The sequence below is a fragment of the Carcharhinus amblyrhynchos genome, unplaced genomic scaffold (assembly GCF_965287045.1).
Source record: "Carcharhinus amblyrhynchos unplaced genomic scaffold, sCarAmb.v2.hapA scaffold_58, whole genome shotgun sequence".
Taxonomy (NCBI): domain Eukaryota; kingdom Metazoa; phylum Chordata; class Chondrichthyes; order Carcharhiniformes; family Carcharhinidae; genus Carcharhinus; species Carcharhinus amblyrhynchos.
In genome coordinates this window covers 834667-861878 of record NW_027649798.1, presented here as the reverse complement: position 1 = coordinate 861878, position 27212 = coordinate 834667, and the positions used below count along the sequence as shown (strand labels likewise).

Sequence of the window (27212 nt, the reverse complement as noted above, 5' to 3'; positions counted from 1 at the left end):
ATTATTTACATATATTACAATGTAACTGGATTGATTAGTAAGTTTGCGGATGACACATAAGTTGTGGATTTGCAGATAGCGATGACCATCAGAGAATACAGCAGGATATAGATCAGTTGGACTCTTGGGCGGAGAGTTGGCAGGTGGTGTTTAATCCGGACAAATGTGAGGTAATGCATTTTGGAAGGTCTAATACAGATAGGAAATATACAGTAAATGGCAGAACCCTTAAAAGTATTGATCAGCAAAGGGATCTGGGTGTACAGGTACACAGGTCACTGAAAGTGGCAATGCAGGTGGAGAAGGTAGTCAAGAAGGCATACGGCATGCTTACCTTCATCGGCTGGGGCATTGAGTTTAAAAATTGACAAGTCATGTTGCAGCTTTATAGAACCTTAGTTAGACCACACTTGGAATATAGTCTTCAATTCTGGTCGCCACACTACCATAAGGACATAGAAGCATTGGAAAGAGTGCAAAGAGGTTTCACCACAATGTTGCCGGGTCTCAAGGGTGTTGGCAATGAGGCGAGGTTGAATAAACAAGGACTCCAAAGTCCCTTTGTGTTTCTGATTTCCTGAGCATTTCCCCATTTAGAAAATAGTCTATGCTTCCATTCCTCCTTCCAAAGTGCATAACCTCACACTTTTCCACTTCTTTGCCCACTCTTCTAACCTGTCCAAGTCCTTCTGCAGCCCTCCGCTTCCTCAGTACTGCCTGTCCCTCTACGTATCTTTGTATCATCTGCAAACTTAGCAACAGTGCCTTCAGATCCTTCTTCCAAATCATTAATGTATATTGTGAAAAGTTGTGGTCCCAGCACTGACCCCTGAGGCACACCGCTAGTCACCGGCTGCCATCCTGAAAAAGATCCCTTTATCCCCACTCTCTGCCTTCTGCCAGTCACCCTTCTCCTATCCCTGCCAGGACATTACCCTTAGCACCATGGGCTCTTAACTTATTTAACAGTCTTCTATGTGGCATCTTGTCAAAGGCCTTTTGGAAATCTAAATAAATCACATCCACTGGTTCTCCTTTATCTAACTCCCTTGTTACCTCCTCACAGATTTCCCATCTGCTGCCTCCCTCCCTTCTTAAACAGTGGTGTTACATTAGCTACTATCCAGTCCTCTGGGACACCCCCCTGCCTCCAGTGATTTCTGAAAGATCACCACCAATGCCTCCATAATTTCCTCAGCCATCTCTTTTAGAACGCTGGGATGTAGTCTGTCCGGTCCAGGTGATTTATCCACCTTCAGACCTTTCAGTTTCCCCAGAACCTTCTCCTTAGTGATGGCCACTACACTGCCCTGTGCCCGCTGATTCTCCTGGAGCTCTGACATCTCACTGGTGTCTTCTGCCATGAAGACTGATGCAAAGTAACTAATCAGTTTCTTGGCCATTGCTTTGTTTCTGATTATTATTTCTCCAGCCCCATTTTCTAGTGGTCCAATGTCTATTTTTGCATCTCTCTCTTACCTTTTATATATTGAAAAAAACTCCCTTTCTATCTTCTTTAGTATCACTCCCTGCCTTGTCCTTATAAATCTGCACAGTCTTTTCGGATAATAATCCTTTTGATGATTTCAATCTAACTTGCCTCCACCCTCTCAGGAAGTTAGTTCCGGACTCCCATTTCCCACTGGGTGAAAAAGCTTTTCCTGGCATCACTATTTCTCCTTTTGCTAATTGTTTTGAACCTGCGTCCTCTAGTTCTTGATACCCTCTTGAGAGGGAACAGTATCTCACTATTTACCTTGTTCATACACCTCAGGATTATGAATACCTCTATCAAGTTTCCTCCTAGCCTGCATTTTTTTCCAAGGTAAACAGTCCCAACCTTGCCTAATCTATTCAAATAGCTACAGTTCTTCATTCCTGGGATCATTCTTGTAAATCTCCACTGTCTTCACACCCTTCCTCAAATATGGCTCCCAGGACTGGACGCAGTTTCCAGATGAGGCCTAACTAGTGTCTTATACAAGTTCAACATGACCTTCTTACTCTTGTGCTCAAAGCCCCATTAACAAAACCTAAGATACGAGATGCTTTATTAACCACTCCCAACCTGTCCTGCCACCTTCAATGACTTAGGTAGGTATATGGTGAGGTCTCTGTTCCTGCATCACCTTTAGAATTTCTCCTTTTGTTTTATATTGTTTATCCATATTCTTCCATAAGAAATAGGAGCAGGAGTAGGCCATCTAGCCCCTCGAGCCTGCCCCGCCATTCAATAAGATCATGGCTGATCTGTCGTGGCTCAGTTCCACATTCCCGCCCTCTCCCCATAACCCTTAATCCCCTTGCCTATCAAAAACCTATCAACCCGTGTCTTAAAGATATTGAGCGAGGTAGCCTCCACCACTTCAACGGGCAGAGAATTCCAGAGATTCACCACCCTTCCTGTCATCATGAATACATAGGTATACATGGAGAGGTAGTAAATTGGATTAGACATCGGCTCAATGGAAGAAGCCAGAGAGTGGTTGTGGAGGATTGTTTCTCTGAGTGGAGGCCTGTGACTAGTGGTGTGCCGCAGGGATCGGTGCTGGGTCCATTATTGTTTGTCATCTATATCAATGATCTGGATGATAATGTGGTAAATTGGATCAAATTTGCTGATGATACAAAGATTGGAGGTGTAGTGGACAGTGAGGAAGGTTTTCAAAGCTTGCAGAGGGATTTGGACCAACTAGAAAAATGGGCTGAAAAATGGCAAATGGAATTTAATGCAGACAAGTGTGAGGTATTGCACTTTGGAAGGACAATCCAAAGTAGAACGTACAGAGTAAATGGTAGGACGCTGAAGAGTGCAGTAGAACAGAGGGATCTAGGAATACAGATACATAATTCCCTAAAAGTGATGTCACAGGTGGATAGGGTCGTAAAGAGTGCTTTTGGTACATTGGCCTTTATAAATCAAAGTATCGAGTATAAAAGTTGGAGTGTTATGGTGAGGTTATATATGACATTGGTGAGGCCGAATTTAGAGTACTGTGTGCAGTTTTGGTCACCTAATTACAGGAAGGATATTAATAAGGTTGAAAGAGTGCAGAGAAGGTTCACGAGGATGTTGCTGGGACTTGAGAAGCTGAGTTACAGAGAGAGATTGAATAGATTAGGACTTTATTCCCTGGAGCGTAGAAGAATGAGGGGAGATTTGATAGAGGTGTATGAGATTTTGATGGGTATAGACAGAGTGAATCCAAGCAGGCTTTTTCCACTGAGGTTCGGGGAGAAAAAAAACCAGAGGACATGGGTTAAGGGTGAAAGGAGAAAAGTTTAAAGGGAATATTAGGGGGGGGCTCCTTCACACAGAGAGTGGTGGGAGTGTGGAATGAGCTGCCGGATAAAGTGGTAAATGTGGGGTCACTTTTAACATTTAAGAAAAACTTGGGCAGGTTCATGGATGAGAGGGGTGTGGAGGGATATGGTCCAAGTGCAGGTCAGTGGGTCGAGGCAGAAAAATGGTTTGGCACAGACAAGAAGGGCCAAAAGGCCTGTTTCTGAGCTGTAATGTCCTATGGCTCTATGGATCACCTCAAACTTCTCTGTCACTTCATGGGGCACTTTGTTTGCCCAATTCACTGACATCTATGTCCATTTGAAGTTCTACAGCTTTAATTTAAATATCTTCCAATCATTCCAGTTTAATGAGACAAGGACAGTAATTCAATTATTTATTTAATATTTCTAGCACCAACTCAAAACAGCTGCAGCCCATTAGTTCTTTACTGTTGCGAGTTAAAGTTCAGTACTTCAATACTAACTCAACATCAACTTTAACTATTTAACTGAAAATAAATGGTACTGAGTTTAGGAAAACCTTGGCCAAGAAATATCCTCTAGGAGAATCTATTTATCTTCTCTCTGAAGCATTCTTCAGGTTACAAGCTTTGTTGCGATGGTTGTTCTCTTGGAGTTATTGCTGCCAAACAAAGAACTTAGATATCTTTTATCCACAATTCCCCACTTAATTCTGGAAGATTTTCTGTCATCCAGCCAATTGTGTAACTCGAAACCAATCACATGGTTTGAACATCCAGTGAACGATGCCATGATACTTGCCTCATTTTACACGTCCCAGACATAGCAGCCATAACTCGGAGACTCGCTGTCTCAGTTAATGTAAACAGCTTCCCTGATCTGACCAACACAGCAAACTTTAGACCATAGTTCCCAGACCAAAGCCTCTTTACCACCTGCAACTGGTTTTAATCTATAAATTGACTATAATTCCCAGCATGCTTCACTCTCAGCCAGAATAGTCATTTTAAAGCCACTATTGCCACTTTTGTTGTGAACTCATAGTTGTTGTCATTCTTTCTCTGTCCACACCAGCCTCAGTAAGAAGTCTCACAACACCAGGTTAACGTCCAACCAGTTTATTTGATAGGAAACCCACCTGACGAAGGGGCAAACCTCAAAAGCTTATGGGTTTCCTATCAAATGAACTGGTTGGACTTTGACCTGGTGTTGTGAGACTTCTTACTGTGTTTACCCCAGTCCAACGCCGGCATCTCCACATCATGACACACCACGGTTGACAATGCTTTCCAGTCTTCGCCTCGTGCAGAAATTTTGAAATGGTGCCCTGAATTTAGAGTGTGGCGAGTGATGTAAAAGCTGATTGCCTGCTGTTTCTCCGCAGTGGTTGTGAATAATTTGTTACATTCACTCTGACAGCAGAAAAAGTGACATCCCTCGGGAGGAATTGGCACCGGCCTTGCCTACGGTGTGAACGATGCCGAAAGACACTGACCGCTGGTAACCACGCTGAGGTATGTCCCTCAGCTCCTTTTCTTAGCGATTGTGTGGGATACGTGGGGGACCAGTTCGCTCACACCTCCCTGACATAGAGTGAGAAGCGTGTGAGGGCTGATAGGTTCTTAACATTCAACAGGTTTAGACGGAATATTGAGCAAAACTAAGATTTGCAAGCAGCTTGGGCAATGTTTTCTCTGTTAGCCCATGTGGAGGACTAATAATAGTTTGATAGTGCAGTATAATCAGCTAGCAGAGGAATGTCAATGGGGCTGATTGAGGGATCACTGTGTAGCAGAGAGCTCCATGTCTATACCTGCAACTCTTCCTTTGGGGGAAATCCTGGGATATTTAACCTTTGTTGTTAAGACTTAGTTGTTGCTGGAAGGCCCCAATTGCCCTTGCAAAGATGGCAGTGAACTGGCTTCTTGAACTGCTGCAGTCAAAGTGACGAAGATTTAGTGCTGTTAGATCCAGAATTCCAGTCGGTCAGTGATGATGAAGGATTGGCAATGTAATCCCAAGTCAGGACAATGTGTAACTTGTAGGGGAACTTGCAGCTGATGGTATTGCTATAAGAACATAAGAACTAGGAGCAGGAGTAGGCCGTCTGGCCCCTCGATCAGTAAGATCATGGCTGATCTTTTCATGGACTCAGCTCCACTTACCTGACCGTGCACCATAACCCTTAATTCCTTTACTGTTCAAAAATTTATCTATCCTTGCCTTAAAAACATTCAATGAGGGAGCCTCAACTGGACAGGGAATTCCACAGACTCACAACCCTTTGTGTGAAGAAGTTCCTCCTCAACTCAGTCCTAAATTTGCTCCCCCTTATTTTGAGGCCATGCCCCCTAGTTCTAGTTTCACCCGCCAGTGGAAATAACTTCCCTGCTTCTATCTTATCTATTCTCATCATAATCTTATATGTTTCTATAACATCTCCCCTCATTCTTCTGAATTCCAATGAGTAAAGCCCCAGTCTACTCAGTCTATCCTCATAAGCCAATCCTCTCAACTCCGGAATCAACCCAGTCAATCTCCTCTGCACCCCCTCCAGTGCCAGTATATCCTTTCTCAAGTAAGGAGACCAAAACTGTACACAGTAACTCCAGATGTGGTCTCACCAGCACCTTATACAGCTGCAACATAACCTCACTGTTTTTAAACTCCATCCCTCTAGCAGTGAAGGACAAAATTCCATTTGCCTTCTTCATTACCTGCTGTACCTACAGACCAACTCTTTGTGATTCCTACACAAGGACACCCAGGTCCCTCTGCACAGCAGCATGCTGCAATATTTTACCATTTAAATAATAGTCCATTTTGCTGTTATTCCTACCAAAATGGATGACTTCACATTTCCCAACATTGTACTCCATCTGCCAGACCCTCACCCACTCACTTAGACTATCTATATCCCTTTCAGAATCCTCTGCACACTTTGCTCTGCCACCCATCTTAGTGTCATCTGTGAATTTTGACACACTACACTTGGTCCCCAACTCTAAATCATCTATGTAAATTGTGAACAATTGCAGTCCCAACACTGATCCCTGAGGCACATCACTAGTCACTGATCGCCAACCAGAAAAACACCCATTTACTCCCACTCTTTGCTTTCTGTTAGTTAACCAATCCTCTATCCATGCTAATTAATACATTACCCGTAACATTGTGCACCTTTATCTGATGTAGCAGTCTTTGGTGCAGCACCTTATCAAATGCCTTCTGGAAATCCAGATACACCACATCCACAGGTTCCCCATTGTCCACTGTACGTGGAATGTTCTCAAAGAATTCCACCAAATTAATCAAACATGATCTTCCCTTCATGAACCCATGCTGCATCTTACCAATGGGACAAGTTATGTCTAAATTTCTTCCCTGACGACAGAGTGATTAACTGTGCAGCTGATGGTGTTGCTGTGCATCCAGTTGTGGATGTTTCAAGTTGCCTTTCTCAGTTGTGGATGTTTCAAGTAGGAAGCTGCTGATATGCAGCTTGTGGATGGTATGTACTGCAGGCACAACCCATTGATATTGGAGAGAATGGACCATGAGCCCAATGGCTGCAGTGCCAATCAAATGGGCTGCTTATTGCTGAGTGTTAATGGAGCTGCATCATCTGGAGAGAGGAGAGTATGAAAGTACTTGGTGCCTTGTAGATGCAGAATAGGCTTTGAGGGAGAGGGAGCCACTCATTACAAACTCTGACAAGCAAGGTGCTGAACCTGCTACTCCAGGGAAACACAGTAAGAAGTCTCACAGCAGGTTAAAGTCCAACAGGTTTATTTGATAGCAATCCCACAAACTTTCGGAAATTCTGTTCCTTCGTCAGATGTGTGGAAAGAACCTTCCACACACCTGATGAAGGAACACCGTTTCCGAAAGCTTGTGGGTTTACTATCAAATAAACCTGTTGGACTTTAACCTGGTGTGAGACTTCTTACTGTGTTTGCCCCAGTCCAACGCCGGCATCTCCACATCATAACTCCAGGGAATGAAAAACTAACTCACTCGGATGTCTACAAGTTGGGTTTTGCTGAAAAAGAGAAACATTGAAGCTTTTGTACAGTTGTTATTAGATTGGGAAGCTTTGCGAGTCAGAGGTGGAGGTCTTTGGTGGAATTCCTTTAACTGTACACAGCTTTAAACAGAATGATCTTCTTTATTCCTTGCAGCATGAGGGGAAGCCCTATTGCCAAATTCCCTGCTATGGAATTTTGTTCGGACCCAAAGGTAAAGATGAATCACCTTTCTATTAATTTGAAAAAAAACCATGTGTGACTCAGATGGGAGTTATTCTGTGTATTATTGGCTACTAAATGTTAATAAGAACATAAGAACATAAGAAATAGGAGCAGGAGTAGGCCATCTAGTCCCTCGAGCCTGCCCCGCCATTCAATAAGATCATGGCTGATCTGTCGTGTCTCAGTTCCACATTCCTGCCCTCTCCCCATAACCCTTAATCCCCTCTCTTATCAAAAACCTATCAACCCGCGTCTTAAAAATATTTAGCGAGGTAGCCTCCACCACTTCAACGGGCAGAGAATTCCAGAGATTCACCACCCTTTGAGTGAAGAAGTTCCTCCTCAACTCCGTTCTAAACCGTCCCCCCTTTATCTTGAGGCTGTGCCCCCTAGTCCTACTGTCCTTTCTGAGCGGGAAGAGTCTCTCCACCTCTATCCTATCCATCCCATTCATAAGAACATAAGAACATAAGAAATAGGAGCAGGAGTAGGCCATCTGGCCCTTCGAGCCTGCCCCGCCATTCAATAAGATCATGGCTGATCTGTCGTGGCTCAGTTCCACTTTCCCGCCCTCTCCCCATAACCCTTAATCCCCTCTCTTATCAAAAACCCATCAACCCGCTTCTTAAAAATATTTAGCGAGGCAGCCTCCACCACTTCAACGGGCAGAGAATTCCAGAGATTCACCACCCTTTGAGTGAAGAAGTTCCTCCTCAACTCCGTTCTAAACCGCCCCCCCTTTATCTTGAGGCTGTGCCCCCTAGTCCTACTGTCTTTTTTGAGCGGGAAGAGTCTTTCCACCTCTATCCTATCCATCCCATTCATCATCTTATACGTCTCAATGAGATCTCCCCTCATTCTTCTAAACTCTAACGAGTACAAGCCTAGTTTATTCAGCCTCTCCTCATAGCTCAACCCCCTCAACTCCGGTATCAGCCTAGTAAACCTCCTCTGCACTCCCTCCAAGGCCAAAATATCCTTGCGTAAGCACGGCGCCCAAAACTGCACACAGTACTCCAGCTGCGGCCTCACCAATGCCCTATACAGCTGCAGCAAGACCTCCCTACTTTTATATTCAATCCCCCTCGCTATGAAAGCCAGCATCCCATTCGCCTTCCTGACCACCTGCTGCACCTGCAGGCTGGGTTTTTGCGACTCATGCACAAGGACCCCGAGGTCCCTCTGCACCGTCGCCTGCTGCAGTTTTTCGCCACGTAAGTAATAGTCCTTCCTACCATTCTTCCTACCAAAGTGGACCACCTCACACTTGCCAACATTAAATTCCATTTGCCATTTCCTGGCCCATTCGCCCAGCCTATCTAGATCCTTCTGCAGACTCTCCACACCCTCCGCACAATTTGCCTTTCCCCCAATCTTGGTGTCATCAGCAAATTTCGACACCCTACACTCGGTTCCCTCCTCCAGATCATCTATATAAATGGTAAATAGCTGAGGCCCCAGCACCGACCCCTGGGGCACCCCACTAGTCACCAACCGCCAATCCGAATAGCACCCATTGACCCCCACTCTCTGCCTCCTATTTGACAACCAATCCTCTATCCACGCTAACACCCTACCCCCAACTCCATGTCCTCTGACCTTCTGCAATAACCTCTTGTGAGGTACCTTATCAAACGCCTTCTGAAAATCCAGAAAGACCACATCCACCGGCTCTCCTCTATCCACCGCCCTAGACACATCCTCATAGAACTCCAGTAAATTTGTCAGACACGACTTCCCTTTAATGAAACCGTGTTGCGTCTGCCCTATCAAGCAATTCCCTTCAAGATGCCTCGCAATTTCCTCCTTAATGACGGATTCTAACATTTTACCTACCACAGACGTTAAACTAACCGGCCTGTAATTCCCCGCCTTTTGCCTGGCACCCTTCTTAAACAACGGCGTAACATTAGCCGTTTTCCAATCCTCCGGCACTTCCCCGGAATCCAGCGACGTCTGGAAAATAACCACCAAGGCATCCACTATCACCTCCGCCATTTCTTTCAGAACCCTCGGATGCATTCCATCCGGTCCTGGGGACTTGTCCACAATCAGCCCCTCCAGTCTGTCGCGCACCACCTCTCTAGTAACAGTAATGTCATTAAGACCCTCCAGTCCTACCACCTTTCCATCGCTAACACCCGGCAAATTATTCATCTTATATGTCTCAATGAGATCTCCCCTCATTCTTCTAAACTCTAACGAGTACAAGCCTAGTTTATTCAGCCTCTCCTCATAGCTCAACCCCCTCAACTCCGGCATCAGCCTAGTAAACCTCCTCTGCACTCCCTCCAAGGCCAAAATATCCTTGCGTAAGCACGGCGCCCAAAACTGCACACAGTACTCCAGCTGCGGCCTCACCAATGCCCTATACAGCCGCAGCAAGACCTCCCTACTTTTATATTCTTCTGTAGACTCTCCCCACCCTCCGCACAATTTGCCTTTCCACCAATTTTGGTGTCATCAGCAAATTTCGACACCATACACTCGGTTCCCTCCTCCAGATCATCTATATAAATGGTAAATAGCTGAGGCCCCAGCACCGACCCCTGGGGCACTCCACTAGTCACCATCCACCAATCCGAATAGCACCCATTGACCCCCACTCTCTGCCTCCTATTTGACAACCAGTCCTCTATCCACGCTAACACCCTACCCCCAACTCCATGCCCCCTGACCTTCTGCAATAACCTCTTGTGAGGTACCTTGTCAAACGCCTTCTGAAAATCAAGAAAGACCACATCCACCGGCTCTCCTCTATCCACCGCCCTAGACACATCCTCATAGAACTCTAGTAAATTTGTCAGACACGACTCCCCTTTAACGAAACCATGCTGCGTCTGCTCTATCAAGCAGTTCCCCTCAAGATGCCTCGCTATTTCCTCCTTGATGACGGATTCTAACATTTTACCTACAACAGACGTTAAACTAACAGGCCTATAATTCCCCGCCTTTTGCCTGGCACCCTTCTTAAACAACAGCGTAACATTAGCCGTTTTCCAATCTTCCAGCACTTCCCCGGAATCCAGCGACGTCTGGAAAATAACCACCAAGGCATCCACTATCACCTCCGCCATTTCTTTCAGGACCCTCAGATGCATTCCATCTGGTCCTGGGGATTTGTCCACAATCAGCCCCTCCAGTCTGTCGAGCACCACCTCTCTAGTAACAGTAATGTATGTATGTCCCTGTCAGGCAAGGAGGAATTGGTCGAGCTAGGGAACCATGGTGCACTAGGAAAGTTGATTCGCTGGTTAAAAAGAAAAAGGAGGCTTATGTCCGGATGAGAGTCGAGGGCTCAGGTAGTGCACTAGAAAGCTTTAGATTGGCTAGGAGGGAGTTAAAGAGAGAGTTAAGAAGGGCTAAAAGAGGACATGAGAAGACTTTGGCTGATAGGATTAAGGAGAATCCTAAGGCGTTCTATAGGTATGTTAAGAACAAAAGGTTGGTTAGGGCAAGATTAGGGCCAGTTAGAGATAGCAGTGGGAATTTATGTGTGGAACTGGAAGAGATTGGAGAGGCATCAAACCAATATTTCTCTTCGGTGTTCACGCAGGGGGACATAAATGTAGCTGAGGAGAACACTGGGTTACAGGGTTGTAAACTGGACAGTATTGCAGTTGATAGGGAGGATGTGCTAGATATTCTTGAGGGTTTGAAAATAGATAAGTCCCCTGGGCCGGACGGGATTTACCCTAGGATTCTCTGGGAGGCAAGGGAGGCGATTGCAGAGCCTCTGGCTCTGATCTTCAGGTCGTCGTTGGTCACTGGTATAGTGCCAGAAGATTGGAGGTTAGCGAATGTTGTCCCATTGTTTAAGAAGGGGAACAGAGACTTCCCCAGGAATTATAGACCGGTGAGTCTTACTTCTGTTGTGGGCAAGGTTTTAGAAAAAATTATTAGGGATAGGATTTATAGTTATTTGGAGAGTAATGAATTGATTAGAGATAGTCAGCATGGTTTTGTAGCAGGTAGGTCGTGCCTTACTAACCTTATTGAGTTTTTTGAGAAAGTGACCAAACAGGTGGATGGGGGTAAGGCAGTTGACGTGGTATATATGGACTTTAGTAAGGCGTTTGATAAGGTTCACCATGGAAGGCTTCTGCAGAAATTGCAGATGTATGGGATTGAGGGTGATCTAGGAAATTGGATTAAGAATTGGCTGGCGGATAGGAGACAGAGGGTGGTGGTTGATGGTAAGTATTCGACATGGAGTTCAGTTACGAGTGGTGTGCCTCAGGGATCTGTTTTGGGGCCACTGCTGTTTGTAATTTTTATAAATGATCTGGATGAGGGTATAGTTGGGTGGATTAGTAAATTTGCTGATGACACCAAAGTCGGAGGTGTGGTAGATAGTGAGGAAGGGTGTCTTAGTCTACAGGGAGACTTGGACAAGTTACAGAGCTGGGCCAAGAGGTGGAGGATGGAGTTTAATGCGGAAAAGTGTGAGGTAATTCACTTTGGCAGGAATAACGGATGTGTAGAGTATAGGGCTAACGGTAGGACTCTGAATAGTGTGGATGAGCAGAGGGATCTAGGTGTATGTGTACATAGATCCCTGAAAGTTGGGAATCAAGTAGATAGGGTTGTTAGGAAGGCATACGGTGTCTTGGCGTTTATTGGTAGGGGGATTGAATTTAGGAGCCGCAGCGTCATGTTGCAACTGTACAAAACTCTGGTGCGGCCGCACTTGGAGTATTGTGTACAGTTCTGGTCCCCACATTATAGGACGGATGTGGAGGCTTTGGAGAGGGTGCAGAGGAGGTTTACCAGGATGTTGCCTGGTATGGAGGGGAGGTCCTATGAGGAGAGACTGAGGGATTTGAGGTTGTTTTCGTTAGAAAGAAGGTGGCTAAGAGGGCACCTTATTGAAACATATAAGATGGTTAGAGGTTTAGATAGGGTGGACAGTGATAGCCTTTTTCCTCGGATGGAGAAAGCTAGCACGAGGGGACATAGCTTAAATTAAGGGGTGGTAGTTATAGGACGGATGTCAGGGGTAGGTTCTTTACCCAGAGGGTGGTGAGGGATTGGAATGCCCTGCCTGCTGCAGTTGTAAATGCGCGTAGTTTGGGGGCGTTTAAGAGATCCGTGGATAGGTTTATGGATGGAAAGGGTTTGGTTTAGGTTAGAGGGTCATTGTTTTTTAACTGGTCGGCACAACATCGTGGGCCAAAGGGCCTGTTCTGCGCTGTTATGTTCTATGTTCTAAATGGTGAATAGCTGAGGCCCCAGCACCGACCCCACTAGTCACCAACCGCCAATCCAAATAGCACCCATTGACCCCCACTCTCTGCCTCCTATTTGACAGCCAATCCTCTATCCACGCTAACACCCTACCCCCAACTCCATGCCCCCTGACCTTTTGTAATAACCTCTTGTGAGGCACCTTGTCAAACGCCTTCTGAAAATCAAGAAACACACATCCACCGGCCTTCCTCTATCCACCGCCCTAGACACGTCCTCATAGAACTCCAACAAATTCGTCAGACACGACTTCCCCTTAACGAAACCGTGCTGTGTCTGCTCTACCAAACAATTCTCAAGATGCCTCGCTATTTTCTCTTTGATCACGGATTCTAACATTTTTCCTACAACAGACGTTAAACTAACAGGCCTATAATTCCCTGCCTTTTGCCTGCCACCCTTCTTAAACAACGGCGTAACATTTGCCGTTTTCCAATCTTCTGGCACTTCCCCGGAATCCAGCGACGTTTGGAAAATAATCACCAAGGCATCCACTATCACCCCCGCCATTTCTTTCAGAACCCTTGGATGCATTCCATCCGGTCCTGGGGACTTGTCCACAATCAGTCCCTCCAGTCTGTTGAGCACCGCCTCTCTAGTAACAATAATGTCATTTAGGCCCTCCACTTCTACCATCTTTCCATCTCTAACACCCTGCAAATTATTCAAGTCTTCCTCCGTGAAAACCGAAACAAAAAAGGTATTCAAGACCTCAGCCATTTCCCCATCCCCTACCACTAAGTCCCCCCTCTCGTCCTCTAAGGGTCCAACGTTCACCCTAGCCAGCCTCTTCCTTTTTATATATTTATAAAAACTCTTGCTATCCTTTTTTATATTAAGCGCTAGCCCAGCTTCATAGTTTCTCCTACCCTTCTTTATCAACTTCTTTGTCATTCTTTGTTGACGTTTAAACCTCTCCCAATCCTCTTCTCGCCCACTACTCTTAGCTACTCTAAACGCCTCCGCTTTTAATTTAACACTTTCCTTCACCTCCTTCATTATCCACGGCTGATGTTCAGCTACTAATGTTCAGCTACTAATATGGTACATTGACAGTGCAGACATGCTAGGGCACTCAGACTGTGCCCATTAACCATCCATCACCCTGCACTCAGGCTGTGCCCATTAACCATCCATCACCCTGCACTCAGGCTGTGCCCATTAACCATCCATCACCCTGCACTCAGACTGTGCCCATTAACCATCACCCTGCACTCAGACTGTGCCCATTAACCATCCGTCACCCTGCACTCAGACTGTGCCCATTAACCATCACCCTGCACTCAGACTGTGCCCATTAACCATCACCCTGCACTCAGACTGTGCCCATTAACCATCACCCTGCACTCAGACTGTGCCCATTAACCATCACCCTGCACTCAGACTGTGCCCATTAACCATCACCCTGCACTCAGGCTGTGCCCATTAACCATCACCCTGCACTCAGGCTGTGCCCATTAACCATCGCCCTGCACTCAGGCTGTGCCCATTAACCATCACCATGCACTCAGGCTGTGCCCATTAACCATCACCCTGCACTCAGGCTGTGCCCATTAACCATCACCCTGCACTCAGGCTGTGCCCATTAACCATCACCCTGCACTCAGGCTGTGCCCATTAACCATCACCCTGCACTCAGGCTGTGCCCATTAACCATCACCCTGCACTCAGGCTGTGCCCATTAACCATCACGCTGCACTCAGGCTGTGCCCATTAACCATCCATCACCCTGCACTCAGGCTGTGCCCATTAACCATCCATCACCCTGCACTCAGACTGTGCCCATTAACCATCACCCTGCACTCAGACTGTGCCCAATAAACATCCGTCACCCTGCACTCAGACTGTGCCCATTAACCATCCGTCACCCTGTACTCAGACTGTGCCCAATGACCATAACCCTGCACTCAGACTGTGCCCATTAACCATCACCCTGCACTCAGGCTGTGCCCAATAACCATCACCCTGCACTCAGACTGTGCCCAATAACCATCACCCTGCACTCAGACTGTGCCCATTAACCATCCGTCACCCTGTACTCAGACTGTGCCCATTAACCATCACCCTGCACACAGACTGTGCCCAATGACCATAACCCTGCACTCAGACTGTGACCATTAACCATCACCCTGCACTCAAACTGTGCCCAATAACCATCACCCTGCACTCAGACTGTGCCCATTAACCATCACCCTGCACTCAGACTGTGACCATTAACCATCACCCTGCACTCAAACTGTGCCCAATAACCATCACCCTGCACTCAGACTGAGCCCAATAACCATCACCCTGCACTCAGACTGTGCCCATTAACCATCACCCTGCACTCAGACTGTGCCCATTAACCATCACCCTGCACTCAGACTGTGCCCATTAACCATCACCCTGCACTCAGACTGTGCCCATTAACCATCACCCTGCACTCAGACTGTGCCCATTAACCATCACCCTGCACTCAGACTGTGCCCATTAACCATCACCCTGCACTCAGACTGTGCCCATTAACCATCACCCTGCACTCAGACTGTGCCCATTAACCATCACCCTGCACTCAGACTGTGCCCATTAACCATCACCCTGCACTCAGACTGTGACCATTAACCATCACCCTGCACTCAAACTGTGCCCAATAACCATCACCCTGCACTCAGACTGTGCCCAATAACCATCACCCTGCACTCAGACTGTGCCCAATAACCATCACCCTGCCCTCAGACTGTGCCCATTAACCATCACCCTACACTCAGACTGTGCCCATTAACCATCACCCTGCACTCAGACTGTGCCCATTAACCATCCATCACCCTACACTCAGGCTGTGCCCAATAACCATCACCCTGCACTCAGACTGTGCCCATTAACCATCCATCACCCTACACTCAGGCTGTGCCCAATAACCATCACCCTGCACTCAAACTGTGACCATTAACCATCACCCTGCACTCAGGCTGTGCCCATTAACCATCACCCTGCACTCAGACTGTGCCCATTAACCATCACCCTGCACTCAGACTGTGCCCATTAACCATCACCCTGCACTCAGGCTGTGACCATTAACCATCACCCTGCACCCAGACTGTGCCCATTAACCATCTCCCTGCACTCAGGCTGTGCCCATTAACCATCACCCTGCACTCAGGCTGTGCCCATTAACCTTCACCCTGCACTCAGGCTGTGCCCATTAACCATCACACTGATTAGAGACATTCAGCATGGTTTTGTGAGCGGAAAATCATGTCTCCCAAATTTGATTGAGTTTTTGAAGGGGTAACCAAGAAGGTAGATGAGGGCAGTGCAGTTGATGTTGTCTACATAGACTTTAGCAAGGCCTTTGACAAGGTACCACATAGTAGGTTGTTGCATAAAGTTAAATCTGACGGGATCCAGGATGAGGTATCTAAATAGATATAAAATTGGCTTCTTGACGGAAGCCAGAGGGTGGTTGTAGAGGGTTGTTTTTCAAACTGGAGGCCTGTGACCAGCGGTGTGCCTCAGGGATCAGGGCTGGGCCCACTGTTATTTGTTATTTATATTAATGATTTGGATGAGAATATAGGAGGCATGGTTAGTAAGTTTGCAGATGACACCAAGATAGTGACAGTGAAGAAAGTTATCTCGGATTGCACCAGGATCTTGATCAATTGGGCCAGTGAGCTGACGAATGGCAGATGGAGTTTAATTCATGTGAGGTGATGCATTTTGGTAGATTGAACTAGGACAGAACTTACTCAGTTAATGGTAGGGCACTGGGGAGAGTGATAGAACAAAGAGATCTAGGGGTACAGGTTCATAGCTGCTTGAAAGTGGAGTCACAGGTGGACAGAGTGGTGAAGAAGGCATTCGGCATGCTTGATTTCATTGGTCAGAACATTGAATATAGGAGTTGGGACATCCTGTTGAAGTTGTAAAAGACATTGGTAAGGCCACACTTGGAATAGTGTGTACGGTTCTGGTCACCTTATTATAGAAAGGATAGAATATAGAACGTAGAACAGTACAGCACAGTACAGGCCCTTAATGTTGTGCCAAGCTATGTCCAATCCCAAGATCAGTCTATCCCACTCCCTATCATTCTGGAGTGCTCCATGTGCCTATCCAATAACCGCTTGAAAGTTCCTAAAGTGTCCGACTCCACTATCACAGCAGGCAGTGTATTCCACACCCCAACCACTCTGAGTGAAGAATCTACCTCGGACATCCCTCCTATATCTCCCACCATGAACCTTATAGTTATGCCCCCTAGTAACAGCTACATCCACCCAAGGAAATAGCCTCTGCACGTCCACTCTATCAATCCCTCTCACCATCTTATAGAATCATAGAATCAAAGAAAAACTACAGCACAAACAGGCTCCTCGGCTCACAAGTTGCGCCAATCACATCGCTGCCTACTAGGCTTGCCTGTAACCCTCAATCCTATTAAATCCCATATACTCATCCAGAAGTCTCTTAAAAGACCCTAACGAATTTGCCTCCACCACCACCGACAGCAGCCAATTCCACTCACCCACCACCCTCTGAGTGAAAAACTTACCCCTGACATCTCCTCCGTACCTACTCCCCAGCACCTTAAACCTGTATCCTCTCATAGTGACCATTTCAACCCTGGAGAAAAGCCTCTAAGAGTCCACCTGATCAATACCTCTCATCATCTTATACACCTCTATCAGGTCCTCTCTCATCCTTCGTCTCTCCAAGGAGAAAACATCGAGCTCTCTCAACCTATCCTCACAAGGCATGCCTCCCAATCCAGGCAAAATCCTTGTAAATCTCCTCTGCACCCTTTCAATGGCTTCCACATTCTTCCTGTAATGAGGTGACCAGAACTGCGCACAGTATTCCAAGTGGGGTCTGACCAGGGTCTTATACAGCTACAGCATTATCTCCCGACTCCTAAACTCAATTCCTCGAGTCTTATAAACCTCTATTAAGTCGCCTCTCATCCTCCTCCGCTCTAAAGAGAAAAGCCCCAGCTCCCTCAACCTTTCCCCATAAGGCCTACCCTCCAAACCCGGCAGCATCCTGGTAAATCTCCTCTGCACTCTCTCCAAAGCTTCCACATCCTTCTTATAGTGAGGTGACCAGAACTGAACACAATATTCCAAATGTGGTCTCACCAAGGTCCTGTATAATTGCAGCATAACCCCACGGCTCTTAAACTCAAACCCCCTGTTAATAAACGCTAACACGCTATAAGCCTTCTTCATGGCTCTATCCACTTGAGTGGCAACGTTCAGAGATCTGTGGATATGAACCCCAAGATCTCTCTGTTTCTCCACATTCCCCAAAACCCTGCCATTGACCCTGTAATCTGCATTCAAATCAAGATATTGTTAAACTAGAAGGAGTGCAGAAAAGATTTACTAGGATGCTGCCAGGACTTGATGGTTCGAGTTATAAGGCGAGGCTGGATAGACTGGGACTTTTTCCCCTGGAGCATAGGAGGCTGAGGGGTGACCTTATAGAGCTCTGTACTTTATCTTTACTCAGAGGGTAGTAAGGGCGTGGAATGCCCTGCCTGCAGCAGTTGTGGACTCGCCAACTTTAAGGGCATTCAAATGGTCAGTGGATAGGCATATGGATAACATTGGAATAGGTTAGGTTAGAGAGTCATTAGATTGGTTCCACTGGTCGGCGCAACATCGAGGGCCGAAGGGTCTGTACTGCGCTGTAATGTTCTATGTTCTATAAAATACTGAGGGGCACAGATCAGCTAGATAGTCAATATCTTTCCCCAAAGGTAGGGGAGTCTAAAACTAGAGGGCATAGGTTTAAGGTGAGAGGGGAGAGATACAAAAGTGTCGAGAGAGGCCATTTTTTCTCACAGAGGATGGTGCACGTCTGGAACAAGCTGCCAGAGGTAGTATAAAGGCAGGTACAATTTTACCTTTTAAAAAGCATTTAGACAGTTACATGGGTAAGATGGGTATAGAGGGATATGGGCCAAATGCGGGTCATTGGGATTAGCTTAGGGGTTTTAAATAAAAAAGGACAGCATGACCAAGTTGGGCTGTAGGGCCTGTTCCATGCTGTAAACCTCTCTGACTCTATAACGCTATCCATCACACTGCACTCAGAGACTGTGCCCGTTAACCATCCATTCCCCCGCGTTCCATGTGTTGGTTCATGATCCCCTGATGAGCTCTGCAGGCTCTCTTGTGTGCCTCCCGCCTCCTCCATCATTGCTGTCTCTGATGCTTTATTTGAGCAGTTATTTGTCTTGTTTGCAGGTGTGAACATCGGCAATGTTGGCTGCTACATTTACAATGACTAATTCACTTAATCCACCAATGCAGGATGCCCTCCTCTCCGGTAAGCAAATGTTTTCTCACACAGCCTGTGAGTGTACTCAGGTAAATGGGAATGGAGAATTAGCTTAGCTTTGGAACATGGGCTAGCAATTGGCAGGATCAGAGAATCTTTACAGTGCCATAGATCAGCACTGGCTCACTGAAGGAGCATTCTACCTTACCCTTGCACATTCGCTCTTTCAGAATGCAGTCCAATTCTGTTTCAGACACTTCACTCAAAGCTGCCTCCACCACCCTCCAGGATGTTCGTCATCTGGACTCCAACCACTTTATGCACCATGGCAACTGGCTATTTGACCTTGCCCCAAAGAGTGTTCTGCAGCTGCTCTGGACACCCTGGAGTCTGGCAGCAGGGAGGCAATATACTATCCTGGAGTCACATGTATGGCCACAGAAACCTCTAACTATGGAATTCCTGACCACAATAGCATATTCACTCTTCCATTTCTCCTCCTGGGAAGCTGAGGCACCCGAGCTGTCACCAGCTTGGCTATTGCTGCAGTAGAAAGTAGGAACAGGAATATGCCATTACGAATATACACCACTACGAATAACCTTGAGACGGAACGCCCCAAAACCTTGTTCATCGTGGCCAGGAACTTCAATCAGGCCAAGCTCAAACGTACTACCAAGTTATCACCAATACATCTCCTGTTCCACCAGAGGCCTAAACAAACTCAACCACTGCTACACAAACACCAAACATGCCTACCGCCCTATCACCGCCTACCCTTTGGTAAATCAGACCACAAGGCTGTGATCCTGCTCCCGGCTTACAAGCAAAAACTGAAGCAGGAGAATCAGTCAAAGCAAGTCGTTCAATGTTGGTGTGAGGAATTGGACAATCTCCTATGGAACTGCTTGGAGTCAGTGGACTGGTCAGTATTTAAAAACTCTGTGACCAGCCTGACCGAGTACACCACTATAGTAACAGACTGCATTAGGAAGTGTGTAGAAGACTGTATGCCAAAGAAGCAAATGTGTGTGTTCCCCAACCGGAAACCATGGATGAACGGGGATATCCACTGCTTGCTGAAGTCCAGGTCTGAGGCATTAAAGTCAGGCGACCCTGATATATACAAGAAAGCCAGATACGATCTAAGGAGATCCATCAAAGATGTCAAAAGACAGAACCGGACCAAGCTAGAGTCCCAGGCTAGCCACACAGATTCCTGTCAACTATGGCAAGGTCTACAAGATATAACAGGCCACAAGATGAAGGCGCGTAAAATCCTCAGATACAGGTTCATCAGGGCTTCCAGGGTGGACGGCACAACACACCCCTCCCTGATGAACTCAATGCATTAGAACATAGAACGCTACAGCACAAACAGACCCTTCGGCCCACCAGTTGCGCTGATCATATCCATACCTACCAGGCCTATCTATAACTCTCAATCCCATTAAACCCCATGTACTCATCCAGAAGTCTTTTAAAAGACCCCAGCGAGTTCGCCCCTACCACCACCGACAGCAGCCGATTCCACTCACTCACCACCCTCTCAGTGAAAAACTTACCCCTGACATCTCCTCTGTACTTGCTTCCCAGCACCTTAAACCTGTGTCCTCTCGTAGCGACCATTTCAGCCCTGGGAAATAGCCTCCGGGAATCCACCCTATCTATACCTGTCAACATGTTATAAACCTCTATCAGGTCGCCTCTCAACCTTCGTCTCTCCAGGGAGAAGAGACCTAGCTCCCTCAACCTATCTTCATAAGGCATGCCTCCCAATCCAGGCAACATCCTTATAAATCTCCTCTGCACCCTCTCAATAGCTTCCATATCCTTCCTGTAGTGAGGCAACCAGAACTGTGCACAGTACTCCAAGTGAGGTCTGACAAGGTCTTCATTACCTCCTGACTTCTAAACCCAATCCCTCGATTAATGAAGGCCAGTACACCATACGCCTTCTTGACCACATCCTCCACCTGCGAGGCCGATTTAAGAGTCCTGTGGATGTGGACCCCAAGGTCCTTCTGATCTTCCACGCTGCTAAGAGTCCTACCCTTGATATTGTACTCCTTCATTCCACTGGTCCTGCCAAAATGGACCACTACATATTTATCTGCGTTGAAGTCCATTTGCCACTTCTCCACCCAGTCTTGCATCCTATCTATGTCCCGCTGCAACTTCTGAGATCCCTCCAGACTATCCACAACACCACCAACCTTCGTGTCATTGGCAAACTTACTAATCCATTCCTCCACTTCCTCATCTCTGGAATTCTCTGCCCGTTGAAGTGGTGGAGGCTGCCTCGCTAAATATTTTTAAGACGCAGGTTTATAGGTTTTTGATAGGCAAGGGGATTAAGGGTTATGGGGAGAAAGCGGGAAAGTGGAACTGAAACACGACAGATCAGCCATGATCTTTTTGAATGGCGGGGCAGGCTCGAGGGGCTAGATGGCCTACTCCTGCTCCTATTTCTTATCCAGGTCATTTATGAAAATGACAAACAGCAAGGGTCCTAGAACAGATCCCTGGGGCACTCCACTGGTGACCGACCTCCATGCAGAAAAAGACCCATCCACAACCACTCTCTGCCTTCTGCAGGCAAGCCAGTTCTGGATCCACAAGGCCAAAGCCCCTTGGACCCCATGCCCCCTCACTTTTTCAAGAAGTCTTGCATGGGGGACCTTATCAAACGCCTTGCTGAAGTCCATGTAAACCACGTCCACCGCTCTGCCTTCGTCAATGTGTTCAGTCACATTTTCAAAGAACTCAACTAGGCTCGTAAGGCACGACCTGCCCTTGACAAAGCCGTGCTGACTATTTCTGATCATTCTAAACTTCTCTAAATGCTCATAAATCTTGTCCCTCAGAATCCTCTCCACCAACTTACCAACCACTGAGGTCAGACTCACTGGTCGGTAATTTCCCGGGCTATCCCTCTTCCCTTTCTTGAAAATAGGAACCACATCCGCAATCCTCCAAACCTCCGGAACCTGTCCCGTCTCCATCGATGACGCAAAGATCATCTCCAGGGACTCTGCAATCACTTCTCTCGCCTCCCACAGTAACCTGGGGTACATCCCATCCAGTCCTGGCGACTTATCCATCTTGATGCAATTTAAAAGTTCCAACACACCCTCTTTCTTAACGTCCAGTGAAGCACAGCACAGGCCCTTTGGCCTTCGATGTTGTGCTCAGCAATGTCCGAACCCAAGATCAAGCTATCTCACTCCCTGTCATTCTGGTGTGCTCCATGTGCCTATCCATAACCGCTTGAAACAGTCCTGTGGAAGTATCCCAGACGGTGGAGTTACACCGCTCCACAAGGATTCAGAAAACCCTGAAAGACTTGGCGTACGATCTTCCAAAAAAAGTTCCAAGTGCTGAACAAGCAAGTAAACGGGAGAGAATTGTGCCAGTGTTTTTAGTGAACTGCAAGTTGTAATCTTATGGCACATAGTGCAAAAGAGTGACAGTGATTCTCTGCAGCAGATGGAGAGGGGAGTGAAGCTTGAGCTTACCATGGGGAGCTGGCAGCTGAGCTCTAGGATGCCGTTGCAGAGGCGCACTGATCTCTCTGCACTGGACAATGTCCTGTCCAACCACCCCCCCCCCCCCCCCCCCCACCCACCCAAACAACCAATCACACCCCTCCATGGACATTCACCCACCCCTGAACATTGGGACTCCCCGATCACCACCCTTGCAGATAGCCCTCCCTCCGCAATCGTCCCCCCAGCAGAGTTCCCTCCTTCCCCTGCAATTGCCCCCCTCCCCGCAGGGTTCCCATTCCCTCCCCCATCATGGCTACACCCCACAGGCTCTGCTCCCCCACCCCCCTGCCCCCCCATTCAGGCCGCACTGCCTTGGGATGATTATGGTGCACGGTGAGCACTACCTGGCTCTATTCCCAAGACCACCTGAGTGTTTCAGTGGTTCCTGATTCCTCCTGGCAAAGCCTCACATCTGGTCCACTGCTGGTGGAGACTGGTTGTGATTCTTGCCAATTCCTATCAATACAGGAAATTGTATATTCTTACCCAGTGGGAATACTCTCCATTTCTCTCTTTCTCTCTCTGTTTTTGCCCTGCTGTTCTTGCTGACCCTTTCAGAGTGAGCTCCCACACTCTGTGTGCGTTTGGTGTAAACTCTCGGACTTGAGTGGGGATTGCATTGACTGTCTGAGATGTTGTACACTAGCTCAGATTTCTATAACCATCAGCCTTTTGGCCACTCAATCGCAAACGAAACTTTTCTCTCATAAAAGTGTTTCCTATCTAGCTCTGTGTCAAACTGAGCCATTACTCCTTGACTCTCTCTAGAATAATCCTTATAAACTCCTCAGCCGTCTCCCTAGTCCAGACTTCTCCCCAACCCTAAACCCACTCCCTCGTCCTTCTCACCTCTCTCTCATCGTTCATTCTCTTTCCCAAAGCACGTTATAAATACAAGTTATTCTTACTGTTGATCTCAGGGATGTGGTTACCTTGGTAACACCTGTATTTATTGTCCATCCTAATTGCTTTAGGCAGCTTTGGTGAATCTTTTTCACTCAGTTCAGCAATCTGTGTGTAATGGTATTCCTGCACACCTGTTTGGCGGGGCATACCAGGACTTTGATCCACCTGCAATGAAGAAAAGACAGTGTCGTTCTGAGGCAGGGTGGTGACTGATCTGGAAGCGATACTGTTCCCATTCACTTTCGATGACAGTTCATGGTGAGATACAGCAATAGAATTTGTAGAAAATATACAATGCAGGTACACTGCATCAATAGTGGAGGAAGTGAATGTTGAGTCCATTAACAGGGGCAAATGTCTTGATGCTGTTTATGTTCTTGGGTGTTGTTGGTGTTAAAGCCTGAAATAAGGGCAGAGTATTCTATCATATTCCTGACTTGTGCCTTGCACGTGGTTAAAAGGAAGCAGCAAAGTGAATCACAAGCCACAGAATAGCAGCTTGTGACCTGCACTTGCAGTTGAGGAATTAATATTAGTGGCCTGCTTAGTTACTGATCAGTCAACAATGTTTTCTCTGCTTTAAACTTTCTGTCTGATTTTTCCACAGAAGCCCCACTCACTGAATTCCTGCCTTCACACTCAAACACCTGATGGGAAAATGCACATTCCAGCAAGGTTTAAATTACTGATTCATCTTGGATAACTTTTAGTTTTATTGAAACTTTGTGCATTGTTTATTGACCCTGAATATGTTACACAATTGCCCTGTATCTCCAACAATGTGTTTCTGATGTGGATATTCCAAGTGATTGTATTATATATTAATCAGTTCCTTCTCACTGTAACGTACACCATTCTGTAGCGTCTCGCTGTATTGTCTCCCATTCAGTTCCTTCTCACTGTAATGTACACCATTCTGTAGCCTGTAGCTGTATTGTATCCCATTCAGTTCCTTTCCCTGTGTTATACCCTAGTCAGATTGCTCCAACTGCATTTTGTGTGCTTGCTCACTGTAATCAAATAGCTCCTTCTCGCTAAAGGCTAAGCTTCTTAGGCTCTGGCTGGCAATGAAGATTTCAAGAATATGATTCTAAATTCTTGAATGTTCCTATTTTGACAATTGAAAACATGACTAAACATTTCAACACTTTTCTAATAAAGGTCTGCATCATTGTATGTTTCTCCTCCGCAGACAGGCCAGGGTATATTAGAACAAAGAACAACCCAGCATGGGAAACAGGCCCTTCGGCCCAACGAGCCCACACCCCAGCATCACCCTACACCTATTTTACCCTGCGTGTCTACGACTGGAACCCCTAACTTAGCCAGAGTCAGGGGAGAATAGTGTCAATTTGGTAAAACCAGTCAGCCTAAGAGCACATCTTTGGGGTGTGGGAGGAAACCGGAGCGCCCGGAGGAAACCCACGCAACCACAGGGAGAATGCACAAACTCCCACAGACACAGGCCCAAATCCATGTATCTGCACAGCTAGCAGTGCTAGTCACCGAGCTGTTGCGGTGCCCGTCTAGGCCACTCCCGGAACCTCCAAGAGCAGCCCACGCACGACCCACCGTGTGCGTGCCCCTCGTTTGACAACGAGGTGGACCTCCACCTGCGGAATAAAAAGACAAAGACGTTAATTTACAAATCTGCATTTCCAGTGTCTCCCGAGGTTCTGACCTTATTTAATAGCCCCTACTATAACCCTCCATCCTCGTTTCACTCGTGTCTGTCTAACTGAACCTTAAACGAGTCCAACGTTCCTACCTCCACCACCCTACTCGGTAGCGCGTTCCATACCCCCACAATTCTCTGCGTAAAGAACCTTCCTCTCAGGTCCAAATTATACCTCTCCCCCCTCACCCTTAAATCATGGCCTCTCGTGTTTGTACCCAGTCTAGGGAACAGTCTCTCACTATTGACTCTATCTATTCCCTTCAGTATCTTATATACCTCTATCATGTCCCCCCCTCAATCTCCACCTTTCCAAGGAGAAAAGTCCCAGTTTCTCCAACCTTTCCTCGTAACCCAGCCCCTCCATTCCAGGCAACATCCTGGTAAACCTCCTCTGCACCCTTTCCAGAGACTCCACGTCCTTCCGGTAGTAAGGTGACCAGAACTGGACGCAGTACTCCAAATGCGGTCTAACCAACGTTCTATACAACAGAAGCATTAGGCGGCAGCTTTTATACTCTATACCCCTTCCTATAAAGGCTAGCATTCCATAAGCCTTCCTAACAACATTCTCCACTTGTGTCGCAACCTTCATGGATTTGTGAACCTGCATTCTCAGGTCCCTCTGTATTTCTATACTCCTAATCTGTCTACCTTTTATCACATAGCTCCTCTCTGCATTATTCCTTCCAAAATGCATCACCTCGCATTTGTCAGGATTAAATTCCATCTGCCACCTATCTGCCCAATGTACCAACCTATCTATATCCTGCTGTATCACCTGACATTCCACCTCAGTATCTGCCAACCCTGCCATCTCGGTGTCATCCGCAAACTTGCTGATCACACCACCTACGCTCTCTTCCAAGTCATTTATGTATACTACAAAGAGGAGAGGTCCCAGTACTGAGCCCTGCGGCACACCACTGGTCACTGGCCTCCAGCCCGAAAAGGTCCCCTCCACAACTACCCTCTGTCTCCTATTACCCAGCCAGTTCTCAATCCACCTAGCTACCTGACCTCGTATCCCATGCGCCTTAACCTTTTCTACCAGCCTACCATGAGGGACTTTGTCAAACGCCTTTCTGAAATCCATATAGATGACATCAACGGCTCTCCCATCGTCAACCGTTTTTGTCACCTCCTCAAAGAATTCCACAAGATTCGTAAGGCAAGACCTCCCTCTAACAAAGCCATGTTGCGTATCCCTAGTCAGATCGCAACGCTCCAAATGCTCATACATCCTACCCCTAAGTATTTTTTCCATTAATTTCCCTACCACCGATGTCAAACTCACCGGTCTATAATTTCCAGGGTTATCCCTACTACCTTTTTTGAACAGCGGTACCACATTAGCTACCCTCCAGTCTTCTGGGACCTCACCTGTGTCCAATGAAGAGACAAAGATTTGCGCCAGAGGCCCAGCAATTTCATCTTTCACCTCCCTAAGCAGCCTGGGATAAATACCATCAGGCCCCGGAGCTTTATCCGTCCTTACGCTACCTAAAAGCCCTAGCACTTCCTCCCTTGTAATAGATATTTCCTGCAACTGATCCTCAGCTCCCTCCAAGAGACTGCACGATTCCGAACCCCTCTCCTTCGTGAATACCGACGCAAAGTATTCATTCAGGAGCCTCCCCATTCCCTCCGACTCAATACATAACTCCCCACTTTTGTCCCTAAGAGGACCAATTTTCCCTCTAGCTACTCTCTTGCTCCTAATACAGGAATAAAATGCCTTTGGATTTTCCTTAATCCTACCAGCCAAAGCCATTTCATGCCCTCTCTTCCCCTCTGATGTAGCAACAGCAAATTGTGTGTTCTTACCTAGTGATAATGACGGGAAATATTGTATTCTCATCCAGTGAGAATACTGGGATTGAATATGCACGTATAAAGAGCAAGAAGGTAGCCAGGGAGAGGGTTGGCCACTCGAGGACAAGGGAGGGAATCCATGCGTGGGGCCAGAGGAAATGGGCGAGGTATTAAATGAGTACTTTGTGTCAATGTTCACCAGAGAGAAAGACTTGGTGAATGATGAGTCTGGGAAAG

General features: G+C 46.9%; 1 protein-coding gene across 4 annotated transcripts in view; it reads left to right on the top strand.

Annotated features, from left to right (window-relative positions):
• LOC145337676 (cysteine-rich protein 2-like) overlaps window positions 1-24645 on the top strand; it is an 86999-nt gene extending 62354 nt beyond the window's left edge. For 2 of the 4 annotated variants that reach the window (XM_080182498.1, XM_080182496.1), the window contains 4 exons: window positions 4687-4781; window positions 7449-7506; window positions 18995-19076; window positions 24093-24645. In XM_080182498.1, the coding sequence (XP_080038624.1) occupies window positions 4687-4781; window positions 7449-7506; window positions 18995-19038 (197 nt within the window). In that variant the 3' untranslated portion in view covers window positions 19039-19076; window positions 24093-24645. Of the gene's footprint in view, window positions 1-4686; window positions 4782-7448; window positions 7507-18994; window positions 19077-24092 lie in introns of those variants that run through there. The other 2 variants (XM_080182497.1, XM_080182499.1) reach the window with 2 other exon arrangements.
• Window positions 24646-27212: the final 2567 nt, after the last annotated feature.